The following is a 22,080-nucleotide window of genomic DNA, read 5'->3' as shown; positions in this document are numbered from 1 at the left end:
GTGAACCACTGAAGAATAGTGTCAGTAAGCCCTACCCACTGTTCCAATCTGCTGAGTAGTATGTTGTGATCAACCGTGTCAAATGCGGCGCTGAGATCCAATAGTAGCAGAACAGATGATTTGCCTGCATCGGTATTCCGACGAATATCATTTAGGACTTTGATAAGCACGGTCTCGGTGCTGTGTTGTGGCCGAAATCCAGACTGAAATGAGTTAAAAAGATTGTTTTGCATCATAAAAGTCTGGATCTGTTCAAACACAACCCTTTCGATAATTTTCCCCAGGAATGTCAGATTTGATATTGGCCTGTAATTACTAATGGTTGAGGCATCCAGATTAGGTTTTTTTAGGAGAGGTTTTATTACTGCAGTTTTTAAAGTCTGAGGAAACTCTCCTGTTTGGAGGGAAGTATTTATAATCTGAAGTATGTCTGGGGCTATGCAATGAAAAACAGTTTTGAAAAAGTTTGAAGGAAGGATGTCAAGGCAGCATGTTGTGGGCTTTAATTTCGACACAATTTCTGTTAAAGTGGCATAGTCCAAGAGGCTAAACTGTCTAAGATTGACGTGGGGGACATTTTGGGAGGCGTTTAGTGTAACATTTGTTAATCCGGAGTTGCACACAGTCTGTCTAATCTTTAGTACTTTGTGTGTAAAGAATGCTGCGAAATTATTACAGGACACCTCAGATGCCAATTCCTAAAGAAATGAAAAACTGCTTTATTGATGTGCACCAGTGATACAATTTGTGAGGATTGAACAAGTAGTTCTGAGGATTTCAATTTTGATCTGAGAAACGTATCAAAGCATTTGAGAAAAACTAATAATTTTTCTCAATGAGTCAAATACTCCTAAACACCCGAAACACTCCTTAAAAAATAATTCAAATACTCTTAGTCTCTTTAAATACTTTCTAAAAGTGCCCTAAGTACTCTTAAATTGGCACATGCTAACTTTCATGTGTATTGGTTTAAGTGATACACCGTTCGATTTAAGCCTTTGTTTTCAAAAACGACTAATGAAACATTTAGAAAACTTCCAGAATAAATTTCAGGATTTTATTAGCAAATTTAAATTGTAATATTTGGACATAACCTAAATTATATTAAAATACACAATAAATACAAACTTGTAAATAATCTCTTGACTATCCAGGATTGTAAAAAATAAGCATTTGACTTAAGACCACTCAACATTGGTCGTCTAAATAAGTAAACGTATAGCTGAAAAAACTTTCTTAGTCAGGGAATAACAAAAAAATAAAAATGGAGCTCCATTCAGGTAAACACTACTGCCTTTGTCCACAAGCACAGTCAAACTCAACAAAAAATGTAAGCTCCTTTGGGCTGCTTTGAGACCACATAAATGAAATAAAAATGAAAACTGGGGGAAAAAAAGGGGAAACCTTAGTTCACTCATTTCTCACAGTTTGTTAACAGTAGAAAACATACAGGAGGACAATTATCGAAGCAGTTTCCTACTCAAGTTTTCAGGTTAGCCAATTCACCCAGTTTAATGCTATGCTAACTCTGATGCAGGTTGGACTTTCAGTTGCAAAATTGATGGCGTGTTCCCGACCTCCACAACATTGAGGTCTTTTTACATTACTTACAGTGGCTGCTCCCACTGGCGGGAAAAAAAAATCTAATACCACTCCTCTTCAAAAGAGGTTGCTGACATGTTGTATTTCTGTAGAGGCTGTGAGTGCGTGTGTGTGTGTGTGTGTGTGTGTGGGGGGGTTCAAATCATCAGCCTGTCAAACGTGCGTTTGAGGGGAAAGAAATGGACCGGCACATTCAGTGAGTAAAAAATGTAAATGTAAGTCTGAACATAATGAAAACAATTCACTTAAAAATGGTAGGCGCAATTTAATCCTTTCAACATATGGAAAGACAATCTAAATGACCTTTATAACTGAAGTCATTATGTAAAGCAAATAAGGTTGCTGAAAAGTTGGTGGGGACAATCTTATGGCCATACAATCTAAGCATCCTGAAAAGTTGGTAGTCATGTCCCTACCGTCCCTATGCAAAACTACACCCTTGATGTAATCCAAATACTGCACAGCAACATTTACTGAGCTAAATGACTGATTTAAAAAAAAAAATCTCTATAAAATGACACAAACCCGTTAAACTAGAGTAAATTTCGTTCTTCTCCAGCAGTACCCATTTGAAACGGATTGGACGTCTACCGCCGTCAATGGCAGCCAATGAGTTAAAGTCTGTACAGTCGTTGCAGGGTGCATGACGCCGGCTGCATGGGTGAAGCCCTTAATGAGATGATTTGCCTTTAATGCGATCACTTGGCGACATCAAGGCTTTCCCATGCGATCCAGGCAGGAATTCGTAGGCCGACTAATTCTGGCTGCGACCAATCCGTCTTCAAAAGCCCCCCTCCCGCGCTCCCCCTTTTCCTCAAAGGCCGAGGATGTTTGACAATCCAAGTTTGTACTAGTCCACCAATTAATCGGATACGTTGTCGGCTCCTCTCATCTTCTGCGGGGAAGACAAAAGACCGGCCGGGGGCGAAAGGGGGGTCGGTGACACCTCCACGTCCGGTCGGGTATAAAAGAAGGAGTCGCCCGGCAAGCCCCGACCCGGACTAGCGGACGGACTCTGTGACCATGCAGACCACAAGCAACGGAAGCGCCTTCGGATACTCGCTGCAGCGTCATTACGCGCAGCAGCAATGCAAACCCAACTCCGGCGGAAAATCATTCACCATCGAGGCGCTGCTCGCCAAGCCAGATCCGGACAATGAGCGGGAGAGGGCGAGTCCGCTGCCCTACGCCGCAGCATCATCATCGGCATCCTTCGGCCTGACCTACTCGCCATCCCCGTACAACCCGCTGCCCCCAGTCGGCTACTACTGCAGCTGCCCGTCCTTCAGCTACCAGGCAGCGTGTCGCGGTGCCTTTTACGCGCCAGGTATGGCCTCCAATCTTTCATTGCCATTGACGATGATACACGTCCAATAATCCTTCTGCTATATGAATGAGTGGCATTTGTATAGACGATGAGTTAGGACTCTTTGTCTATTATGGGTTATTTAAAAGTATATCAACAATACTTTGGGGAGTATTTCAAGAGATCTAAGAGCATTTAAAGAAATTTAGGCGTAATAATGTTACTTTGGGGAGTATGTAATTAGATTTTGTAATACTTGTGTAAGTTTTATGGAGTATTTCAATCATTTTACTTGGACATTTATCGTCATTAATTGCAGGTAATGAGTTACTGAAACATGATCATTGAAATTTAAAGGACTATTAGTCGTATTCAGGTAACTTGTGGAGTATTTCAGTATAGATTTGAGAGTATTTAGGTCGCTTTTAGAGAGATAAGACTATTTGTATTATTTGTCTCGCTACTATGGAGTACTTCTGTAGTTTCAAAATACTAAGCTGACCTGATGAAGTATTTTAGTGGACGTATGAGTATTAAAGTTACTTTGGAATATACTTCAATAGATTTAGGAGTGTTTGGGGAACTTTTACACAGTCATTTAAAAAGTATTAAGACAGTATTTTAATATATTTAGTCAGATTTAAGTATATCATTTACAATTAGATTTAAGAGTATTTTGGTAGTTACAAAAGTATTAAGATTACTTTAAGGACTGTTTCAGTAAATTTCGTAGTATTCAAGTCATTTTAAGAGAGTATTTCTGTACATTTAAGAGTATTAAGGATACTTGGGAGAGTTTTTCAATAGATCTGTATCAGATTTCGGTCATTTATGGTGCATTTTAGTAGAGTTAAGTGTAATTAGGCCACTTTTGGAGTGTAGTACGATTATTTGGAATATTTTAAAGCAGTATTTCAGTAGATTTAGGAGTATTTGTCTCACCATTATAGAGTATTTCAGTAGTTTTAAAAGTATTAAGATGACCTTAGAAAGTATTTCAGTAGATATATGAGTGTTAAAGTTATTTTGGAATATTTGGGTAACTTTTACACAGTATTTCAGTCATTTTAAAAGTATTAAGACAGTATTTCAATATATTTAGTAAGATTTTAAGTATAGCATTCCTGTAGATTTAGGAGTATTTGGGTCAATTTTAGATTATACTTTGTTAAACTAAGAGCATTTGGATTATTTTATAGGAGTATCTCAGTAGATGTTGGAGTATTGTATTATTTCCCTGACATTTTGTCTTTGACAGTGGCATCCATGGCCAAAGCTCACGCGCTGAAAGGCAAGGGCGCCAAATCCAAGCGCATGCGCACCAGCTTCACCAGTGAGCAGTTGGCCCGCCTGGAGAAGGAGTTTGCTCGGCAGCAGTACATGGTGGGCTCCGAGAGGTTCCTGCTCGCCTCTTCCCTGCAGCTCACAGAAGCGCAGGTAAGCATCCGTGTCAGCGAAGCCATCAAACCGGCGGCCCGGGAGCCACATCTGTCCATTTGCGTCATTTTCTACGGCCTGAAAAGTTGAGCATATGCACAGGGGTGCTGGAATCACTCACAGCAGGGGGTGCCGATGATCTTTTTGAGTTTTTCCCATCCTTTTCTGTCCAAATTTTTCATGCTCGCACATTTTCTCCATACAAGGCATGCACAATGGCAGTACAAACCACTGCTGGATACTTTACGTACTACTGCTAGGCTACTACAAAGACAGCGTTCTATTTCACGTACAGTTAGTGTTGCAGTTTTTGTATTGGGAAAAAAAAGCGCCTGTGTATTATAATGCAAATCCCTACAGCTAGACAGCGCAGTGACACGAACATATTTGAAAACTAAAATGTCCATTTTAACCTTTTCACAACACTAAAATAAATTGCGCACAAATATCCAACAGCGCTCTGCACAGCGGCAGCTCAACAGCAACAACAAACAGTAATATGGCTACAATGTAAGCATGACTTAGCGATTTGAAGACACCAAAAGCGGGTGACTGAATTGTTGGGCTCAGATGTCGGCAGTACGTTGCTCCCACTTGGGCTAGTGATTCACCAGAATCTCGACAGTCTAAATATGCAGCTAACTTTTCCTCGCTGGGCACTATTAAAGAACTATCATTATAAACGTCTTCATTTTTGACCTTGAATGGAGTTTTAGAGAAGTTTGCTGATTTTTAAAGAAAAAAATAACAAATTTGTTTTTGCGCCACATTAACATCTCCTCTGTCAACAGTTAACTTTTCCGTTCCAATAGCGCCTTATTCAACATGACACGGTAGCAAGCAAGGTGTCAGGTGGTAACCATGTTATTAACAACAACAACAACAACAAAAAACTTTTTCAACATAAATATTTAATCCTTAAAGTTAAGTACACTATTGTTTCAATATGGGTTATTTATTTATTTTTAACACACAAAAAAGAATCTACGAAAACACTTTTTTTCTTCCCCAACACAAGACGGCACAGCACCCCACTTCACGCGCCACTACACGTGTGTGGACTTCATGTTTCTCGCGAAAATAAAATGTGAAATTTCACCGAAAAATTGAGGACAAAAGTAGAAAAAAATTCAATTTGAATATACATTTCTAAATAAATAGGTAATATATAAAATACTTTTCTTTTTAATTAAAAAATGAAAATAAAGGAATACATACAGTAGATATTAAAGCTATTTACAGTCATTTACTTTTTTAATTGAACCATTTTTGGAAATATTTTTAAATATAACAAAAAAAAATACAATATTGACAGTTTACTTCTATTTGTTTTTAATCAACAATTTAAAAAATACAATAGGATAAAAAAAGTATTATTTTTTAATTTGAAGTTTGAGTTTTGGTGCGCTTGTCGTATTTGCGAAACATCTGTGCTCCTTCATTTGGCCTTCATTTTGTCATGTGTACAAACAAAAATTTGATATATTTTTGCCATTGGACATGAATAGGGCTTTCTTGGACCCCCCCCCCCCAAAAAAAAAAAAAAAAAAATTGTTCCAACCGTGAATGTTAGAGGACGGGGAATAAATAAGTCAGATAAAAATATAATAAGTCGAAAAGAAAATAAATAATTTTACCCTTTGCAACCTTTTTACTTTTTAATGAAAATAAATACAGATTTAATCATAAAAATGAAAGACATTTTTTAAAATGAATTTTAAATAAACTGCACTGTTTGTTTGTTTCACTCACTGCACTCCTGCCATTGTTTGTAGGTAAAAGTGTGGTTCCAGAACCGTCGCATCAAATGGCGCAAGCAAAGTTTGGAGCAGCAGCAGGCCAAGTTGGCCAAGCTGGGGCTAACTGGTGCCTCCGCTGCTGACCCGCCCAAAAGTCCCGGATCTCAGGGCCACCAAGACGAAGACCAAGAATTTTCCGATTCGGACGTGGACGTGGACGCAGAGCCTTGCTGACCCTCGAAAGGAATACTTTTTGTACATACATATTGACCAGAAATAGAGGAGAGCCTATTGATATTTAATAGAAGTATAGTTACATATTTAATTTTTCTACATTGACGACTGTCTTTTGTACATTTGAATAATGTATTTGAAAGTATATTTTATTGAATGAAAAATTTGTCTGATTTTTGTCTTTTCACGCACTCTTACACCGAAAAGAGATGTTTTACGACTCATTGGCTGCCAATGACGACGCTAGATGTTAAATCCATTTGGACTGGATCGCTGCCATTCCTTCTAGTCCAAATGGATTGGATCTTTAGCACCGTTAATTTATTAAACTAACAATAAAGCCACTGAGTAGTGTCTAAAAGTGACATTGGTACTTTTAAATCTATTGAAATAATCCATAAATTACCTAAATCTATTGAAATACAGTGATCCGTGGCTAATTCGCGCTTCAAACTTCGCGTCCTCAGTCACTCACGGATTTTTTCTCAACTAAAACAAACAAACAAAAAAATACAGATAAGCTGTCCCAACCCGATCGCAGTCTCACACTCGCTGCCTCCCTCCCTCTCCCTGCTCTTTGTTCGTCAGAGTGAACTGGAGTTGCTTATTAAAGTAAACGATGATTGACTGATGGTTAAGCTATCATCTTGCCAGAGACTCGACATTCAAAGGGTCGCATGCTTTAATCATCGTTTAACTTGTTAAACAGTTGCTGTGGCAACTGATTGTGTGCAAGTGAGCAGCTGAAGCATACTTGAGTGGACACTCAATGAGGCATTTAATAAAAAGCATTTTGTACTTTTTTAAAAATGATTGGGCGTCTACTTTTTTTCTTGTTTGAAAATAATATTGTGGGACAGGAACATGTTTAAAACATCATAATTATTACATTTAAAGTGCTTAAAAACTATTTATTAAAATATATATTACATAAAAGTCTTTTTTTAATTATACTTTGGGGAAAAAGATGAAAAAAAAAACATCTTGTATGTATTTCGTTCCAATGATAGATCTGAATGAATACATTCATTCATTCATCTTCCATGCCGCTTTTCCTCACGAGGGTCACGGAGGTGCTGGAGCCTATCCCAGCTAACTGCGAGCAGTAGGCAGGGGACACCCTGAACTGGTTGCCAGCCAATTGCAGGGCACAAGGAGACATACAACCATTCACGCACACATTCATACCTACGGATAATTTAGAGTGTTCAATCAGCCTACCATGCATGTTTTTGGGATGTGGGAGGAAACCCACGCAGGCACGGGGAGAACATGCAAACTCCACACAGGAAGGCCGAAGCCCGAGATTAAACCCTTGATCTCAGAACTGTGAGGCAGACGTGCTAACCACTCAGCCACCGTGCCGCCTAATGAATACATTAAACTAAAAAAAAAAAAAAGACATTTTTTTGAGGGTGAGGTAGCGCTACTTCGCGGTTTTTCACTTATCGCAGCGGGTTCTGGTCCCCTTTAACCGCGAAAAACGAGGGATCACTGTACTGCCTATTGCCTAAATGTGACCTTAATACTTTTAAAATGACTGAAATACTCTGTAAAGGCTACCCAAATACTCTTGAATCTACAAAAAGGCTCCCTAAAGTAATTTTAATACTTTTAAAACTACTGAAATACCCTGTAAAAGCTACCAAAATACTCTTAAATCTGAAAAATGCTCCTTAAAGTAATCTTAATACTTTTGAAACTACAGAACAAGTCCATAATACTGAGACAAATCTACTGAAATACTCATATATAAACAAAACACACTCAAGTTACAGTGGGGCAAATAAGTATTTAGTCAAGCACTAATTGTGCAAGTTCTCCCTCTTGAATATATTAGAGAGGACTGTAATTATCAACATGGGTAAACCTCAACGATGAGAATCAGAATTTGGGGAAAAAAAACAGAAAATCACATTGTTTGATTTTTAAAGAGTTTATTTGTAAATCATGGTGGAAAATAAGTATTTGGTCAATGCCAAAAGTTCATCTCAGTACTTTGTTATGTACCCTTTGTTGGCAATAATGGAGGCCAAATGTTTTCTGGAAGGAGATTTTGACTCAAAATCTCTCGATACATGGCCCCATTCATTCTTTCCTTTACACAGATCAGTCGTCCTGGTCCCTTTGCAGAAAAACAGCCCCAAAGCATTATGTTTCCACCCCCATGTGGGTATGGTGTTCTTCGGATGCAATTCAGTATTCTTTCTCCTCCAAACATGAGAACCTGTGTTTCTACCTCAAAGTTCTATTTTGGTTTCATCTGACCATAACACATTCTCCCAGTCCTCTTCTGGATCATCCAAATGCTCTCTAGCGAAACATCTAATTAAGAATTCTTTCTCTGTTAGCTTCAAATTTGTATCTTAAGCTTAAGCAAATTGTAAAATGTGCTGTCATACACTGTGTATCAAGACCTTGTGGCGCAATGGTAGCGTGTCTGACTCCAGATCAGAAGGTTACGTGTTCAAATCACCTCAGGGTCAAGGTGTCCTGCAGGTCCATTTCCTGCTCAAACGGTGAATGGACATGTTTCTCCCCTTGGTTGCCTAGGAACGTCTTGGTGACATAACCTCAACTAAGGAGCCTTCTCTGACATCTTAAAATTTCTTTTGTTGTGGTAATCTTTTGTAGTACTTTAATTTCTGATCGTATTCGTTTGTTTTTTTGAAAGTAGAGTTGTAGGTAACAGGACCTTGTGGCGCAATGGTAGCGTGTGTGACTCCAGATCAGAAGGTTATGTGTTCAAATCACATCAGTGTCAAGGTTTCCTTCAGCTGAGTCTCCTGCCCATACAGTTTATGTTTCTCTCCTAAGGTGACTAGGAAATTTCTTGATGCAATGGCAGTATTGAGGAGCCTCAGTTCTTAAAATTTCTTTCGTTATTGTAGTCTTTTGTGGTACTTAAATTTCAGATGGTGTTTGTTTTGTCTTTTAAAATTAGAGGCAGTAATATCAGGGTCTTGTGGTGCAATGGTAGCGCATCTCACTCCAGATGACGGGCCTGGATGTGTACTGGCTTCAGCAGGGGGACACGTCTGGCAGTGCAGGATTTGAGTCCCTGGCGGCGCATTGTGTTACTGATAGTAACCTTTGTTATTTTGGTCCCAGCTCTCTGTAGGTCATTTGCTAGGTCCCCCGTGTGGTTCTGGGATTTTTGCTCACCGTTCTTGTTATCATTTTGATGCCATGCGGCGAGATCTTGTATGGAGCCCCAGACCGAGGGAGATTATCAGTGGTCTTGTATGTCTTCCATTTGCTAATAATTGCTCCCACAGTTGATTTCTTTACACCAACCGTTTTACCTATTGCTGATTCAGTCATCCCAGCCTGGTGCAGGTCTACAATTTTGTCTCTGGTGTCCTTCGACAGCTGTTTGGTCTTGGCCATAGTGGAGTTTGGAGTGTGACTGACTGAGGTTGTGGACAGGTGTCTTTTACATCAATAATGAGTTAAAACAGGTGCCATTAATACAGGTAACGAGTGGAGGCTCGTTAGACCTCATTAGACCTCGTTAGAAGAAGTTAGACCTCTTTGACAGCCGGAAATCTTGCTTGTTTGTAGGTGACCAAATACACATTTTCCACTCTAATTTGGATATAAATTCTTTAAAAAATCAAACAATGTGATTTTCTGTTTTTTTCCTCACATTCTCGCTCTCATGGTTGAGGTTTACCCATGTTGACAATTACAGGCCTCTCTAATCTTTTCAAGTAGGAGAACTTGCACAGTTGCTGGTTGACTAAATACTTATTTGCCCCACTGTACATTTTTGGCCATTTGATACTGAAAAATAAAATTTAATAAAAACAATAAATGATAATAAATTCTAATTGGTTAGCAAGATTAAGTCATGAAGACAATATGCCAAACAATTTGACCGAAGAAACAAAACTAGAACAAAAACAACATTGGACAGAGGGAGAGTTTTTATTTTTTGCTGCAGGCATGGTATGGAGTGGCACTGAACAACTTGGTACGCCACCTTGCATGATGCTAACAGTGCACGCTGGTTTACTGATGTAACACTGACAAAGCGGGATTATTGTTGGCAATATTATTACAATATTGTGGTTGGGGTCTAATGTCTTTAACTGATGTCTTAATAATTTGGTTTCCTGCTGTCTGCTGCAAACATTTTTAGACATAGTAAACAGACTGGTCTTTCCTTGTCTCCCACTGCATTAAAAGTCAAAGCCAAAAGCCAAAGGCTTCATACGCTTCATCATATTTCCTCATCTTAGCGCGCCATGTCTCAAGTGCTCTTTGGTCTTCTTTGATTCAAAAATACTTCGCACACTCTGAAAATGAGAGCGCCACTGCCATCCACTGAGTGGATGCGAAATTACCATTTATTTTAGTACAGCAAAAATGTATGCTCTCTGAGGTCACATGCGCCAGCTCTGGCAGCGCTATACGCCCCCCGTGGAGTGCACGCTCCAATATTTGAGAAGCATGCCCTAAAGCGGGGGTCGGCAACCCATGTTTTGAGAGTTGCATGCGGCTCTTTAGCGCTGCCCTAGTGGCTCCCTGGAGCATTTTCAACAATGTTTGAAAATGGAAAAAGTTGAGGGAGGGAAATATGTTTTTTGTTTTGATATGGTTTCTGTAGGAGGACAAAATAACTAGTAGTGGGAACCTCTTGGTACCTCACGATACGAAACGATTTGCGATACAAAGCTCGCGATAACGATGATCTGACGATATGGCGATACAACGATTATCGATACACTGGTCAGGAAATCATTCTAGGATATTTTACAAGCACCTAATAAAGAGAAAAACACAGTTTTCATCCTTCGGCTGTGTGTTTATCACTAGTAGACGTCCAATCCATTTGAAGTGGGAGGATGTCAGCGAATGAACATTTGTTCGCTGCCATCCCTCCCACTTCAAATGGATTGAACGTCTATGGCCGTCAGTGGCAGCCAATGCCAAGCAATGAGGTAATTTTGGGCCATTTAAGGTCATTTACCTGTTGATTTTCAGTTACTTCCTGTTGATTTTGGGGTATTTTATTGGTCACTTCCTGCTTATTTTGAGTTACAGAACAGGAAGTGACCTGGGAATCACCCAAATAAATAGGCAGTGACTCAAACTCAACAGGAAATGACCTGTAAATGCCCTAAAATGAACAGCAAGTGACCTGGAAATGCCCCGAAAATCGGACCGAATGACTGTGAATGCTCTGGTTTTGAATGAACGAACGTTCCCAGTCTAAATGGATTGGGCGTCGAGCACCGTCAATGGCAGCCTTAGAGTTAACTGAGACACTATTATAGTGGAAGATTTTGGTCGCAACTTGATGGTTCTTTTTTTTTTTTTTTTTAAACACTGACTCCTTTTTAAAAGGAGTCAGTGGAGTCATATCTCGATTCTTGACAGGAGCATATCGATAACCTTTTAGGATACAAAGTATCACGATATATCACCATATTGATATTTTATCACACCCCTAAAAACACAAACATTATTAATGTTTTCCAGTGCTGTAAAAATGTGTAAAATAAATATTAAATTTCAACATTTCTGTCGACGAAGACTTGCGTCATAGCCTGCGACACACGTCTATCAGCAGGGCGAGATGCCAGCCAGGTGGCTACTGTAAACAAACCAGCGGCTGTGTGATGGGCTATGGATCCGAAAAGGAAGAAGAGAAAAATAACTGAGGAGAACAGAGGATTCAACGTTTCTTCAACCGAATCATCTGCATTCATTTCCAATGCGGAAGGATTGCCCGAATGTTTACTCTGTGGCGAGAAGTTGTCAAATAACAAAAAGAGTAATGTGGAAAGACATTTTCAGGAGCCAGACATGTTTTTTTTTGTCCAATATGGCTCTTTCAACATTTTGGGTTGCCGACCCCTTCTCTAAAGTAATCTTAATGCTTCTGAAACTATTAAAACACTTTATAATAATGAGACAATTACTCCTAAATCTACTGAATTGCTCCTTACACATAATCCAAATACTCTTAGTACTCTCTAAAAGTGATCTAAGTACCCTTAAGAGAATATTTAGAAGATACTGTAGATTTAATTATATACTTGGACAGTATTTTCATAATTTTCAGGATTTTTTAAAAGTATTATGGTGACTTTTAGGCAGTATTTCAATAGACTTGTGGTAATAGTATTTGGGTAACCTATGCAGTATTTTAGTCGACTTAATGCACTTCCTGATGATTTTGACGTATTACAGGGTAACTTCCTGTAAATTTTGGAACAATTTTAGGATATATATATTTTTTATATATATATATGTATATATTTTGTCAAAGATAATGACAACTGATGAAGATTTTTTTTTTTTGCAAGTCCTTCCTGTTCTTTGGTGACTTCATGTTGATTTTGAGTTACTTTCTGTTAATGTTAGGGTACTTAAGGGGTCACTTCCTGCTGATTTGAGTCATTTCTGGGTCGAACCTGTCTGTTGGTCACTTCCTGTTTATTTTGGGGCATTTCTGGTTCACTTTCTGCAGGTTGTAGGGCCCTTACAGGTCACTTTCGGTTGGTTTCGGGTGACTTATGAATTTGGGGCTTTCCCGTGTCACTTCCTCTTCATTTTGGGTCACTTTCTGTTAATTTATGGGCAATTCGAAGTTGTTTTTTGTATAAAAACATACTGACCACCTTAATGGAGATTTTTTTGCATGTCCGAGTTGAGAACTAATGGGACAGTTTTGTGGAGTTGAATGAACAGTGATTGAAAAAAATATGGCTAGTTTTTTGTCAAATTTTGGCGCAAATGTACATTTTTTTGCCAAACACTCATGGATATTAACTTTTGTGTGCCGTAATTTTGTGATTTTTTTTTCATGTGTAAAAAAAACAAGTGGCATTTTCAAAATTTGAACCGTTTTTTTTTTTCATGAAAAAAGAAAAGTGTGAATATGAACGGATGGGGAAAAATTTCAAACCAAGCTGTAAATGATGGTCTTTAAAGTTAACAAGCACACTTTGTGTACGCTGTTATCTGAGGTCAAAGGTCATTTATCAAGCCAAGAAGGTGCCAAAGTTCTCACGCGTCATGAAAATGGCGTTTAGCATATTTTACGCAACGCGCGCCTTGTAATAGTCATTAGCTTTGATTACCGCGTTTGAAGTGCAAGCACAAAAGAGTTTTTGTGGCGCGCCACACACGCACGGTCGCCACACTTCCTGTCCGCCTTCTAAGTGTCAACCAATCACCACGCGGAGGGAGGGAAAGTCAATCAAAGAGAAACTACACAATGTTTTGGACAACGATCATGTTCGTGTGTATTGACAAAAAGAGGACAGCTCAAAATTTAAAAAGAAACTTCTCAAAAAAATAAATGTTTGTGAAAAATTCTAGCTAGACTTTATTTTTAAAAATGACCATCCAGTTTAAAATGTGATTTTAAATTTAGCCATCAAAAGTCAATATCTTGCCAATAAATTAGGAATGAAAAAGTTTGAAAAAGTATGAACACTTAGAATTAAAAAATAAATAAATGTTGTTTTTTTTGTGTAAAATTTAAAATATTAGCAAGAAAATTTTATTTGAAAAAAAAATACAAGAGAAAAAAACCAGTCAATTCAAATTAAAGTATTTAACTTTAACCATCAAAATTAATTTTTCCCTCCAAGAAATGAATTGCTAATTCTTGAAAAGTCTAAAAATAAATTTTGCATTTAAAGTTGAATAAATTCAGTTTAGTTAAAAAAAAAAAAACACATATAAAATGGATCCAGCCTCAGTAATTTTCCTTAAAAAATCCATAGCACCAGTAAATAATGTTTTGTTTTATCACTTAAAAAAAGCAAGAAAACAAACCCTTCATATTTAAGTCATTTTCTCACCCCCAAAAGGAAAATTTCTACAAAAATAAAATAAAATAATATAAAATAAAATAAAATAAGCTACTGTATTAGCATAAAAATCTGATTTAAAATAAATTAAATGATTTAAAAAATGTTTGTCCTGCTCATTCGAGGGCATTTCCAGGTCACTTCCTTTTTTGGGGCAAATACTGGTCACATTCTGTTGATTTTTGGTCACTTTCTGATGATTTTGGGGCATTGCTGGGTGGCTTCCAGTTAATTTTAGGACAAATAATGAACGTGTTTTTGTCATAAAAAATGACCATCAATGGAGATTTTTTTTTTTTTTTTTGCAGGTCCGAGTTGAAAAATTTGTAGGTCCGAGTTGATAATCAATAAAACTGAACGGAAACGTCTTAGTGGGAGTCAAACGTGCCATTGGAATGGGACCATTAAAAATAATGTATATGAAAAAAAAAAAAATGTCTGAATTTATGAATGGCATAACAAGTGTGGGACAAGTAGTATTTGGAAAGTTTGAAATATTTTTGCCTTTAGAAATGAATGGTACTGTTTTGTCCAAGACAAAACAAAACAGAACAAAAAATGTTTTTGGTGTAACTGTGAATGGAACTTTGCAAAATTTGACGACTGCCTTTGACGGCGATCGACGTCCAATCCGTTGGGACCGCCCCTCTCGGATCTCTCAACAGATCGGACATCTATCGCCGTCCAGTGAGTACCAAATATTGATTCAAGTTGTGGATGGATGTTTGTTTAGGTCAAGTGGGTGTCAGGTTGTCGCGCAGGTGCCACACATTGAGCCACGTGCTACTTTTGACACCTTTGGCGAAATAGACATGACCAAAAATATTGTTTTGATCAATTACTTGCACCTTTTTCTTATTGATGTCATTATTTAATGGAAGTAATTCAGTTATGTATCTTGAATAAAATATTAAATGACACTGTTGTTGAGTTGATTCAACACTATAAGGCGAATCATAAAAATAATGTCCAGTTATATTACTCAAGTATGACCACCAGAGGGCAGCACAAGCCCAGAAAGAGTCGAACTGCATTCAATTTAAGACCATTTATTAGAAATTCATGTATTTAATTATGGTTGTTTGTTTGATTGTTTTATTTTTTATTATTACTTACTTTTGTATTATATTTAGATGTATATATTAATGAAATGTTAGCCCTATTCGGCCATAGATATCATATTTGGTAAATTAATTTTTATGGGATTGTTTTTTTTCTTGATATATATGATATATGTATAGATATACAGTATATATACAGTATATATACAATATATATATATATATATATATATATATATATATATACATACACTGTATATATACTGTATATATACATATATACACGCATAAATATATAAATATAAATTATATATATACATACAGTATACTGTATCATATATACACATACATACATAGTATATACATAAACAGTATATACACGCATAAATATACACTCATACATACATATGTACTTACATACATACATACATATGTACGTACATACATACATTTATATACATATACTGTACATACATACTGTATATAATATATAAACATACATACATACATACATACATACATACATACAGTTTGTATATACAGTAGTGTATAAACATACAGTGGGGCAAATATGTATTTAGTCAACCACTAATTGTGCAAGTTCTCCCACTTGAAAATATTAGAGAGGCCTGTAATTGTCAACATGGTTAAACCTCAACCATGAGATACAGAATGTAGGGAAAACCCCCAGAAAATCACATTGTTTGATTTTTAAAGAATTTATTTGCAAATCATGGTGGAAAATAAGTATTTGGTCAATACCAAAAGTTCATCTCAATACTTTGTTATGTACCCTTTGAGGCCAAGGGTTTTCTATAACTCTTCACAAGCTTTTCACACACTGTTGCTGGTACCTTGGCCAATTCCTCCATGCAGATTTCCTCTAGAGCAGTGATGTTTTGGGGCTGTCGTTGGGCAACACGGACTATCAACTCCCTCCGCAGATTTTCTATGGGGTTGAAACCTGGAGACTGGCTAGGCCACCCCAGAACCTTGAAATGCTTCTTACAAAGCCACTCCTTTGTTGCCCTGGCTGTGTGTTTGGGATCATTGTCATGCTGAAAGACCCAGCCACGTCTCATCTTCAATGCCCTTGCTGATGGAAGGAGATTTTCACTCAAAATCTTTCGATACATGGCCCCATTCATTCTTTCCTTTACACAGCTCAGTCGTCCTGGTCCATTTGCAGAAAAACAGCCCCAAAGCATGATGTTTCCACCCCCATGCTTCACAGTGGTTATGGTGCAATTCAGTATTCTTTTTCCAAACAAGAAAACCTGTGTTTCAACAAAAAAGCTCTATTTTGGTTTCATCTGACCATAACACATTCTCCCATTCCTCTTCTGGATCATCCAAATGCTTGGGCGTGTACTTTCTTCAGCAGGGGGACATGTCTGGCAGTGCAGGATTTCAGTCCCTGGCGGCGCATTGTGAACTGATAGTAGCCTTTGTTACTGTGGTCCCAGCTCTCTGTAGGTCATTCACGAGGTCCCCCCGTGTGGTTCTGGGATTTTTGTTGGGATTGTTGTTGTTTTGATTTTTGTTTGTTTTGTTCGTTATCATTTTGACGGCATGGGGTGAGATCTTGCATGGAGCCCCAGATCGAGGGAGATTATCAGTGGTCTTGTATGTCTTCCATTTGCTAATAATTGTTATCATTTTGACGCCACGGGGTGAGGAGGGAGTTGAAAGTCCGTGCTGCCCAACGATGGCCCCAAAACATCACTGCTCTAGAGGAGATCTGCATGGAGGAATGGGCCAAAATACAAGCAACAGTGTGTGAAAAGCTTGTGAAGAGTTACAGAAAATGTTTGGTCTCCGTTATTGCCAACAAAGGGTACATAACAAAGTATTGAGATGAACTTTTGGTATACACCAAATACTTATTTTCCACTATGATTTGCAAATAAATTCTTTAAAAACAAACAATGTGATTTTCTGGGGTTTTTCCCTACATTCTGTCTCTCATGGTTGAGGTTCACCCATGTTGACAATTACAGGCCTCTAATATTTTCAAGTGGGAGAACTAGCACAATTAGTGGTTGACTAAATACTTATTTGCCCCACTGTACATACATACATGCATACATATACGCATACTATATACATTTACAGTATATAAATATAGGCGGCATGGTGGCTTAGTGGTTAGCACATCTGCCTCACAGTTCTGAGATCAAGGGTTCAATCCCGGGCTTCGGCCTTCCTGTGTGGAGTTTGCATGTTCCCCCCGTGCCTGCGTGGGTTTCCTCCGGGAACTCCGGTTTTCTCCCACATCCCAAAAACATGCATGGTAGGCTGATTGAACACTCTAAATTGTCCGTAGGTGTGCGTGAATGGTTGTATGTCTCCTTGTGCCCTGCGATTGGCTGGCAACCAGTTCAGGGTGTCCCCTGCCTACTGCCCGTAGTTGGCTGGGATAGGCTCCAGCACCTCCGCGACCCTCGTGAGGAAAAGCGGCATGAAAAATGAATGAATATATAGTTTGACTTTCCTTTGTTGTTGTTGTTGTTGCAATAATAAATATTTTCAAGTATTTACAAAGACTTTTTCTCCTCCAGTTAATACATACTGCATTATGGAAGCAAAATGAATGTAAAAAAAAAAAAAAAAAAAAAAAAAAAAAAAAGATTAATATTTCATAGGTAACAGGTCAGTTCAACTTCATCAGGTGGAATGTGATCATTTGCTCCAAGTAAGGTTATAGGGTTACTATGATGCATGTTAGCAGGTTGCTCATTCATTAACACATTTCATCATTTCTTTATCACTAAATATTCATAATCATCACGCTCGGGATTATATTGATTTGGAAGGTGTCAAAAGTCTTCGCTTTTGTCTGCGAGCTTTAATTAGGATTATTAACAGTTGCGTGTCCAAATATTGAGTGAATATTTCAGGACATTTTGCTTAGAAGAATGACTGATGTTTCAGTAGATTTGGCATTTTTAAATAATATACAGTATAATAGATATGTACGGATAAAAAAACTGGCATACATTCTTTATCTTCTGCCAAAACTGATCACGTGTCACTTGCGGCTCACAACTCACTTGCTGATGAAAACTTCTTTTAAGTAACTTAAATTTTACCCAAAATTTAAAAAAAAAAAGTAGACTCAAATAGAATACCTAAACTTAGGTTTATTTACATCGTTCTCCATTATTGACATTCCACTCAAATATATTTTCGACGTCTACAGGGGTCAATGGATGTCTTCATACTTCCAGTTCAAATATTTGATACATGTATCACACTCACATTGCATTGTCTAGTACAAATGGTCCTTTTGTTTTTCAATTTATGTGTATATTTACATTTTTTTGTGTGCATTTTTCGAGGTTTTTCATTTGTGTGTGTTTTTTTCACGGATTTAGTTTTGTTGCTGGGTTACACAGTTTTTTTTGTTTCCCCCCTCCCCAATTTTTCCTTGATTTTTGCATTATCGCATTTTTTTTTTCTCTCCCCCCCGTAGTTTAGTTCATTTGCTGCTAACCCTCACTGTTCAAATGAATTGGAAGTTTACCTGTGACAAACTCTTGAAGTTGCAATCTATTTGCGTTTCCTCGGTTTTTCACAGTTTTCCGGTTTTGTGGGGATTTTTCAGTTTTTGTGTGGTTATATTTTATTATTGTTGTTGTTGCTGTTTTTGCTGTTCTCCTTTTTCAGCATTTTTTTTAACCATGTTTTTTTAGTATGCATTTTTTTGGGTTTTTTTCCCATGTTTTTTTCAATTATTTTGGGTGGTTTTTCTACTTTTTTGGGTCATTTTGTGATTTTTTTTCACAGGTTTATTCACTTTTTGAGTTTTTGAAGTTTTTCTGGGTTTAATTTTTTTTTTTTTTTACAGTTTTGTTTGCCACCAGTCCTCCCATTTAAAGTGAATTAGATGCCCACGAGTGATAAACTTAGCGGAATCATATGATTTAATGTCTATCATCATCATCAATGGTACTGAAAGAGTTGATCAAATTGCTGAATATGTCCGGGGGGTAGGAGCCTGAGCAATTTATCCTTTCTCGTGAGAAAGTTTTCCTTAAAGATTTAGGTCCCAGAAGGGGAAAAAAACACTAGAAGCGGTTAATGATTGACATTTGAATGTGCAGTGATTTGCAATAGAAAGTGATTAGAGTCGAACAAGCTGTTGATGAAGCTTTTAGAGCTTTTATGGTGCCTAAAAAAGCACATTTTCAATTCCAACTACGACGTCACCCTGGTGAGAAGAGGGAACATGTTATTCAATGACTTTTAATTGTTTTGTTTCATCCTAAAAGGTGCACAATCTGCTCGCCCGCAGGCCGCACCCGCTCATGCGCGGTAATGTGGCTTAACCTTTGTGTACATCTCATTTCTTTGACTTCAGCTGTTGCTAATATTATGACGACAAGCTTGACAAGCTAACGACAAGTTCAAAATGCTTCTAGAAACATTTTTAACGAGGTATTTGTAAGCTGATGTTGAACAATTCTGTAGGATTTTGTCATACATTGAGCATCAATTCCAACAACATTTATCTATAAAACTGTATTTATACTTCATGAAAGACAAAAACTTTAAGTCCAAACATAAAAATTTGTAAACGGATAACTGTAGGCCAAAATTTCACCCCCCGATATGAAGTTATATCAATTGACTGCCATTGACAGCACTAGACGTCCAATCTATTGGAAATGGGATTGGATTGGATGCCGATTAGAGACAAACACATTACGATTTTTCACATTAAGTGAAAGAAATGTTACTAAAAACAAAACAATCAAATTAAAAGATTAAAAACTGAAAAACAATCTGGTTTCAGTTCCATGTTGGCACCAGACATTCATTTCAGTTGGATGAACTAGCGCTGTCAATGGAACTGAAAAGATGAGCATTCAAAAGCCTGTCTTAAATCAATTGGATGTCTGTTATGGCCAATGGCAGGTAATGTGTTGATTTGTCACCCCTTATTGATTTTGGGGAGTTCCGGGGTAACTTCCTGTACATTTTGGCTCATTTCCTGTTGATTTTAGGGCATTTCCGGGTGCTGTTCATTGGTTACTTCCTGTTGATTTTGGGCATTTCCAAGCCACCTTCTATTTAATTAGGTTAGGTTCAGACCCAGTGTTGTTTTTGGCAGCCATTTTCATTTTTGTATTAGTCTTTTGGAAGAAAATACTTATTAGTAATAGTTTAGTCATTTCAAAATGTGTTCGTCTTTGTCTAGTTTTAGTCAACGAAAACTCAGACAAATTTCGTCTCGTTCTAGTCTACAATGACTCCAAATGTTTTAGTCTGTAAACTTCAACGGTTTTAGTCCATGAGTAAATTAATGAATAAATAAAAGGTTTCCATCAATTTCGAATGACCGATGAACAGGTAATTGTAGCGTCTACAAGGACATCACCATCTTTGTGATGATAATACACACTCAGCAGGAAAACAGTACATTAATTTCAATTATTTAAACTCACCTGGACTACACGAACTGTATGTGAAAAGTTTTCCAAGAGTTTAAGACGACACAACCACGGCAAATGCTAATGCTTACGCGAACGCTATATCAACGCTACGAGTTACATTTAGTGTGTCATGATCATTCAGCACAGACCTTTGAAGGCTAAACCAACATGGCTTATCTTGTCAAGATAAGAAAAACCAAATTTACCAAGCAGCACCTGATAAATGGCGGAAAACACTCAGGTGACTTAAAGTTCCGCTCTGAAACCCACAATTTGGCCGGATTTCAAAATTGTCCGATATGCATGTGTAATACATCATTGGAAAGCTTAAAATCTCAATTTTCTGTGGGAAGAAAAATTTTGAAAAGGAGGGCATTAAAAAAAAAACAAAAAATTTAAACAGCAAAACCCTATCTGGAGGCAAGAGCACGAGAGCAGAATTACAGACGCCACGACTTTAATGACTTTAACTTTATTATCGTGTACTTACCTTGTTTTCATCCAAAAAACTCCACGTAGCATGTATCATCGAGTGTCAAGACACAGATGTATATGGCCACAGCTGGATTTTTGGGGAATTTTATGGGTGAAACATGGCAATATAACAAAGGTCGCGAAGAAGAAATCGCAGACATCAAGGAGTGGTAGAGATTTTCTTTTTCATATATTTACCCTTTAAAATGTTTTTTTTTTTTCAAATTTTCTTTGTTTGGATCAATTATTTATCTTGTAAAATATTGGGGGAAATGTGACAGTAATGATAAAAATACAATTAAGCGATAGTTATGAGGTAGATATCCGTGACTTTTTTTTACAGACGCCAATTTTTTCATTGTGACGTCATTTGTTTAAACTTTAAAATATGCCAGTGAATAATTTTTTTGAGTTGTTCTTTTTTTTTTTTTTTTTTACCAAATATTAGACATCAATTAATGATTCTAAGCTAAAAATGACAGACATTTCGAATAATAAATATGATTACTTACCTTCTTTTTATGGCTAGGTTGAAACAAAAGCGGTTGTGCAACGTCTGTAAACGGGGGTTTCCAGGGTAAAACGGGCAAATTAAAAATAGTTTGGGGGTTTATTGCGCCATGAATCTGCTAAAGCAGCATATAGACATATTGTTCTATCAAACACAACATTTTTTTGGGCTTAAAATACACCAGTTTATTTTGAAGAGGGGTGCAAGAGCAGAAACTGCTTTTTCAGTCTTGTCTGGGTTTTCCGCCATATGTTTAAAAAAAGGCACGTCTAGAGCCTGGAGAGGGCACCGGTGAGAAACTGTGAGTGACACGACCAAACACTGCTACGATGCAGGCTAACTACACATAAGATAAGAAAATGTCACAGATTGAGAACTTATGGTGGAAACTATGGCGCACTTTCATCTCGTTCTTGTCTCGTCAGACAAAAACTGGCATTCGTCTT

The 22,080-nt window shown here is 37.5% G+C and overlaps 1 protein-coding gene and 2 non-coding genes across 3 annotated transcripts; all 3 read left to right on the top strand.

The window, feature by feature from the left end:
• Nucleotides 1–2,625: 2,625 nt before the first annotated feature.
• On the top strand, nucleotides 2,626–6,360 carry noto (notochord homeobox). The gene is made up of 3 exons (XM_057859944.1): nucleotides 2,626–2,929; nucleotides 4,167–4,345; nucleotides 6,121–6,360. Exons 1-3 carry the CDS (start codon nucleotides 2,626–2,628, stop codon nucleotides 6,316–6,318), a joined length of 681 nt encoding a protein of 226 aa, XP_057715927.1. The 3' UTR covers nucleotides 6,319–6,360.
• Nucleotides 6,361–8,732: 2,372 nt separating this feature from the next.
• On the top strand, nucleotides 8,733–8,804 carry trnaw-cca (transfer RNA tryptophan (anticodon CCA)). The gene has a single exon. It is a non-coding gene; the product is annotated as a tRNA-Trp (tRNA).
• Nucleotides 8,805–9,010: 206 nt separating this feature from the next.
• On the top strand, nucleotides 9,011–9,082 carry trnaw-cca (transfer RNA tryptophan (anticodon CCA)). Its single transcript has one exon. It is a non-coding gene; the product is annotated as a tRNA-Trp (tRNA).
• Nucleotides 9,083–22,080: the final 12,998 nt, after the last annotated feature.

Source organism: Corythoichthys intestinalis, chromosome 15 (genome assembly GCF_030265065.1).
Source record: "Corythoichthys intestinalis isolate RoL2023-P3 chromosome 15, ASM3026506v1, whole genome shotgun sequence".
Taxonomy (NCBI): domain Eukaryota; kingdom Metazoa; phylum Chordata; class Actinopteri; order Syngnathiformes; family Syngnathidae; genus Corythoichthys; species Corythoichthys intestinalis.
Note: the sequence above shows the minus strand (reverse complement) of the source record. Positions and strands in the feature narration are given on the sequence as shown.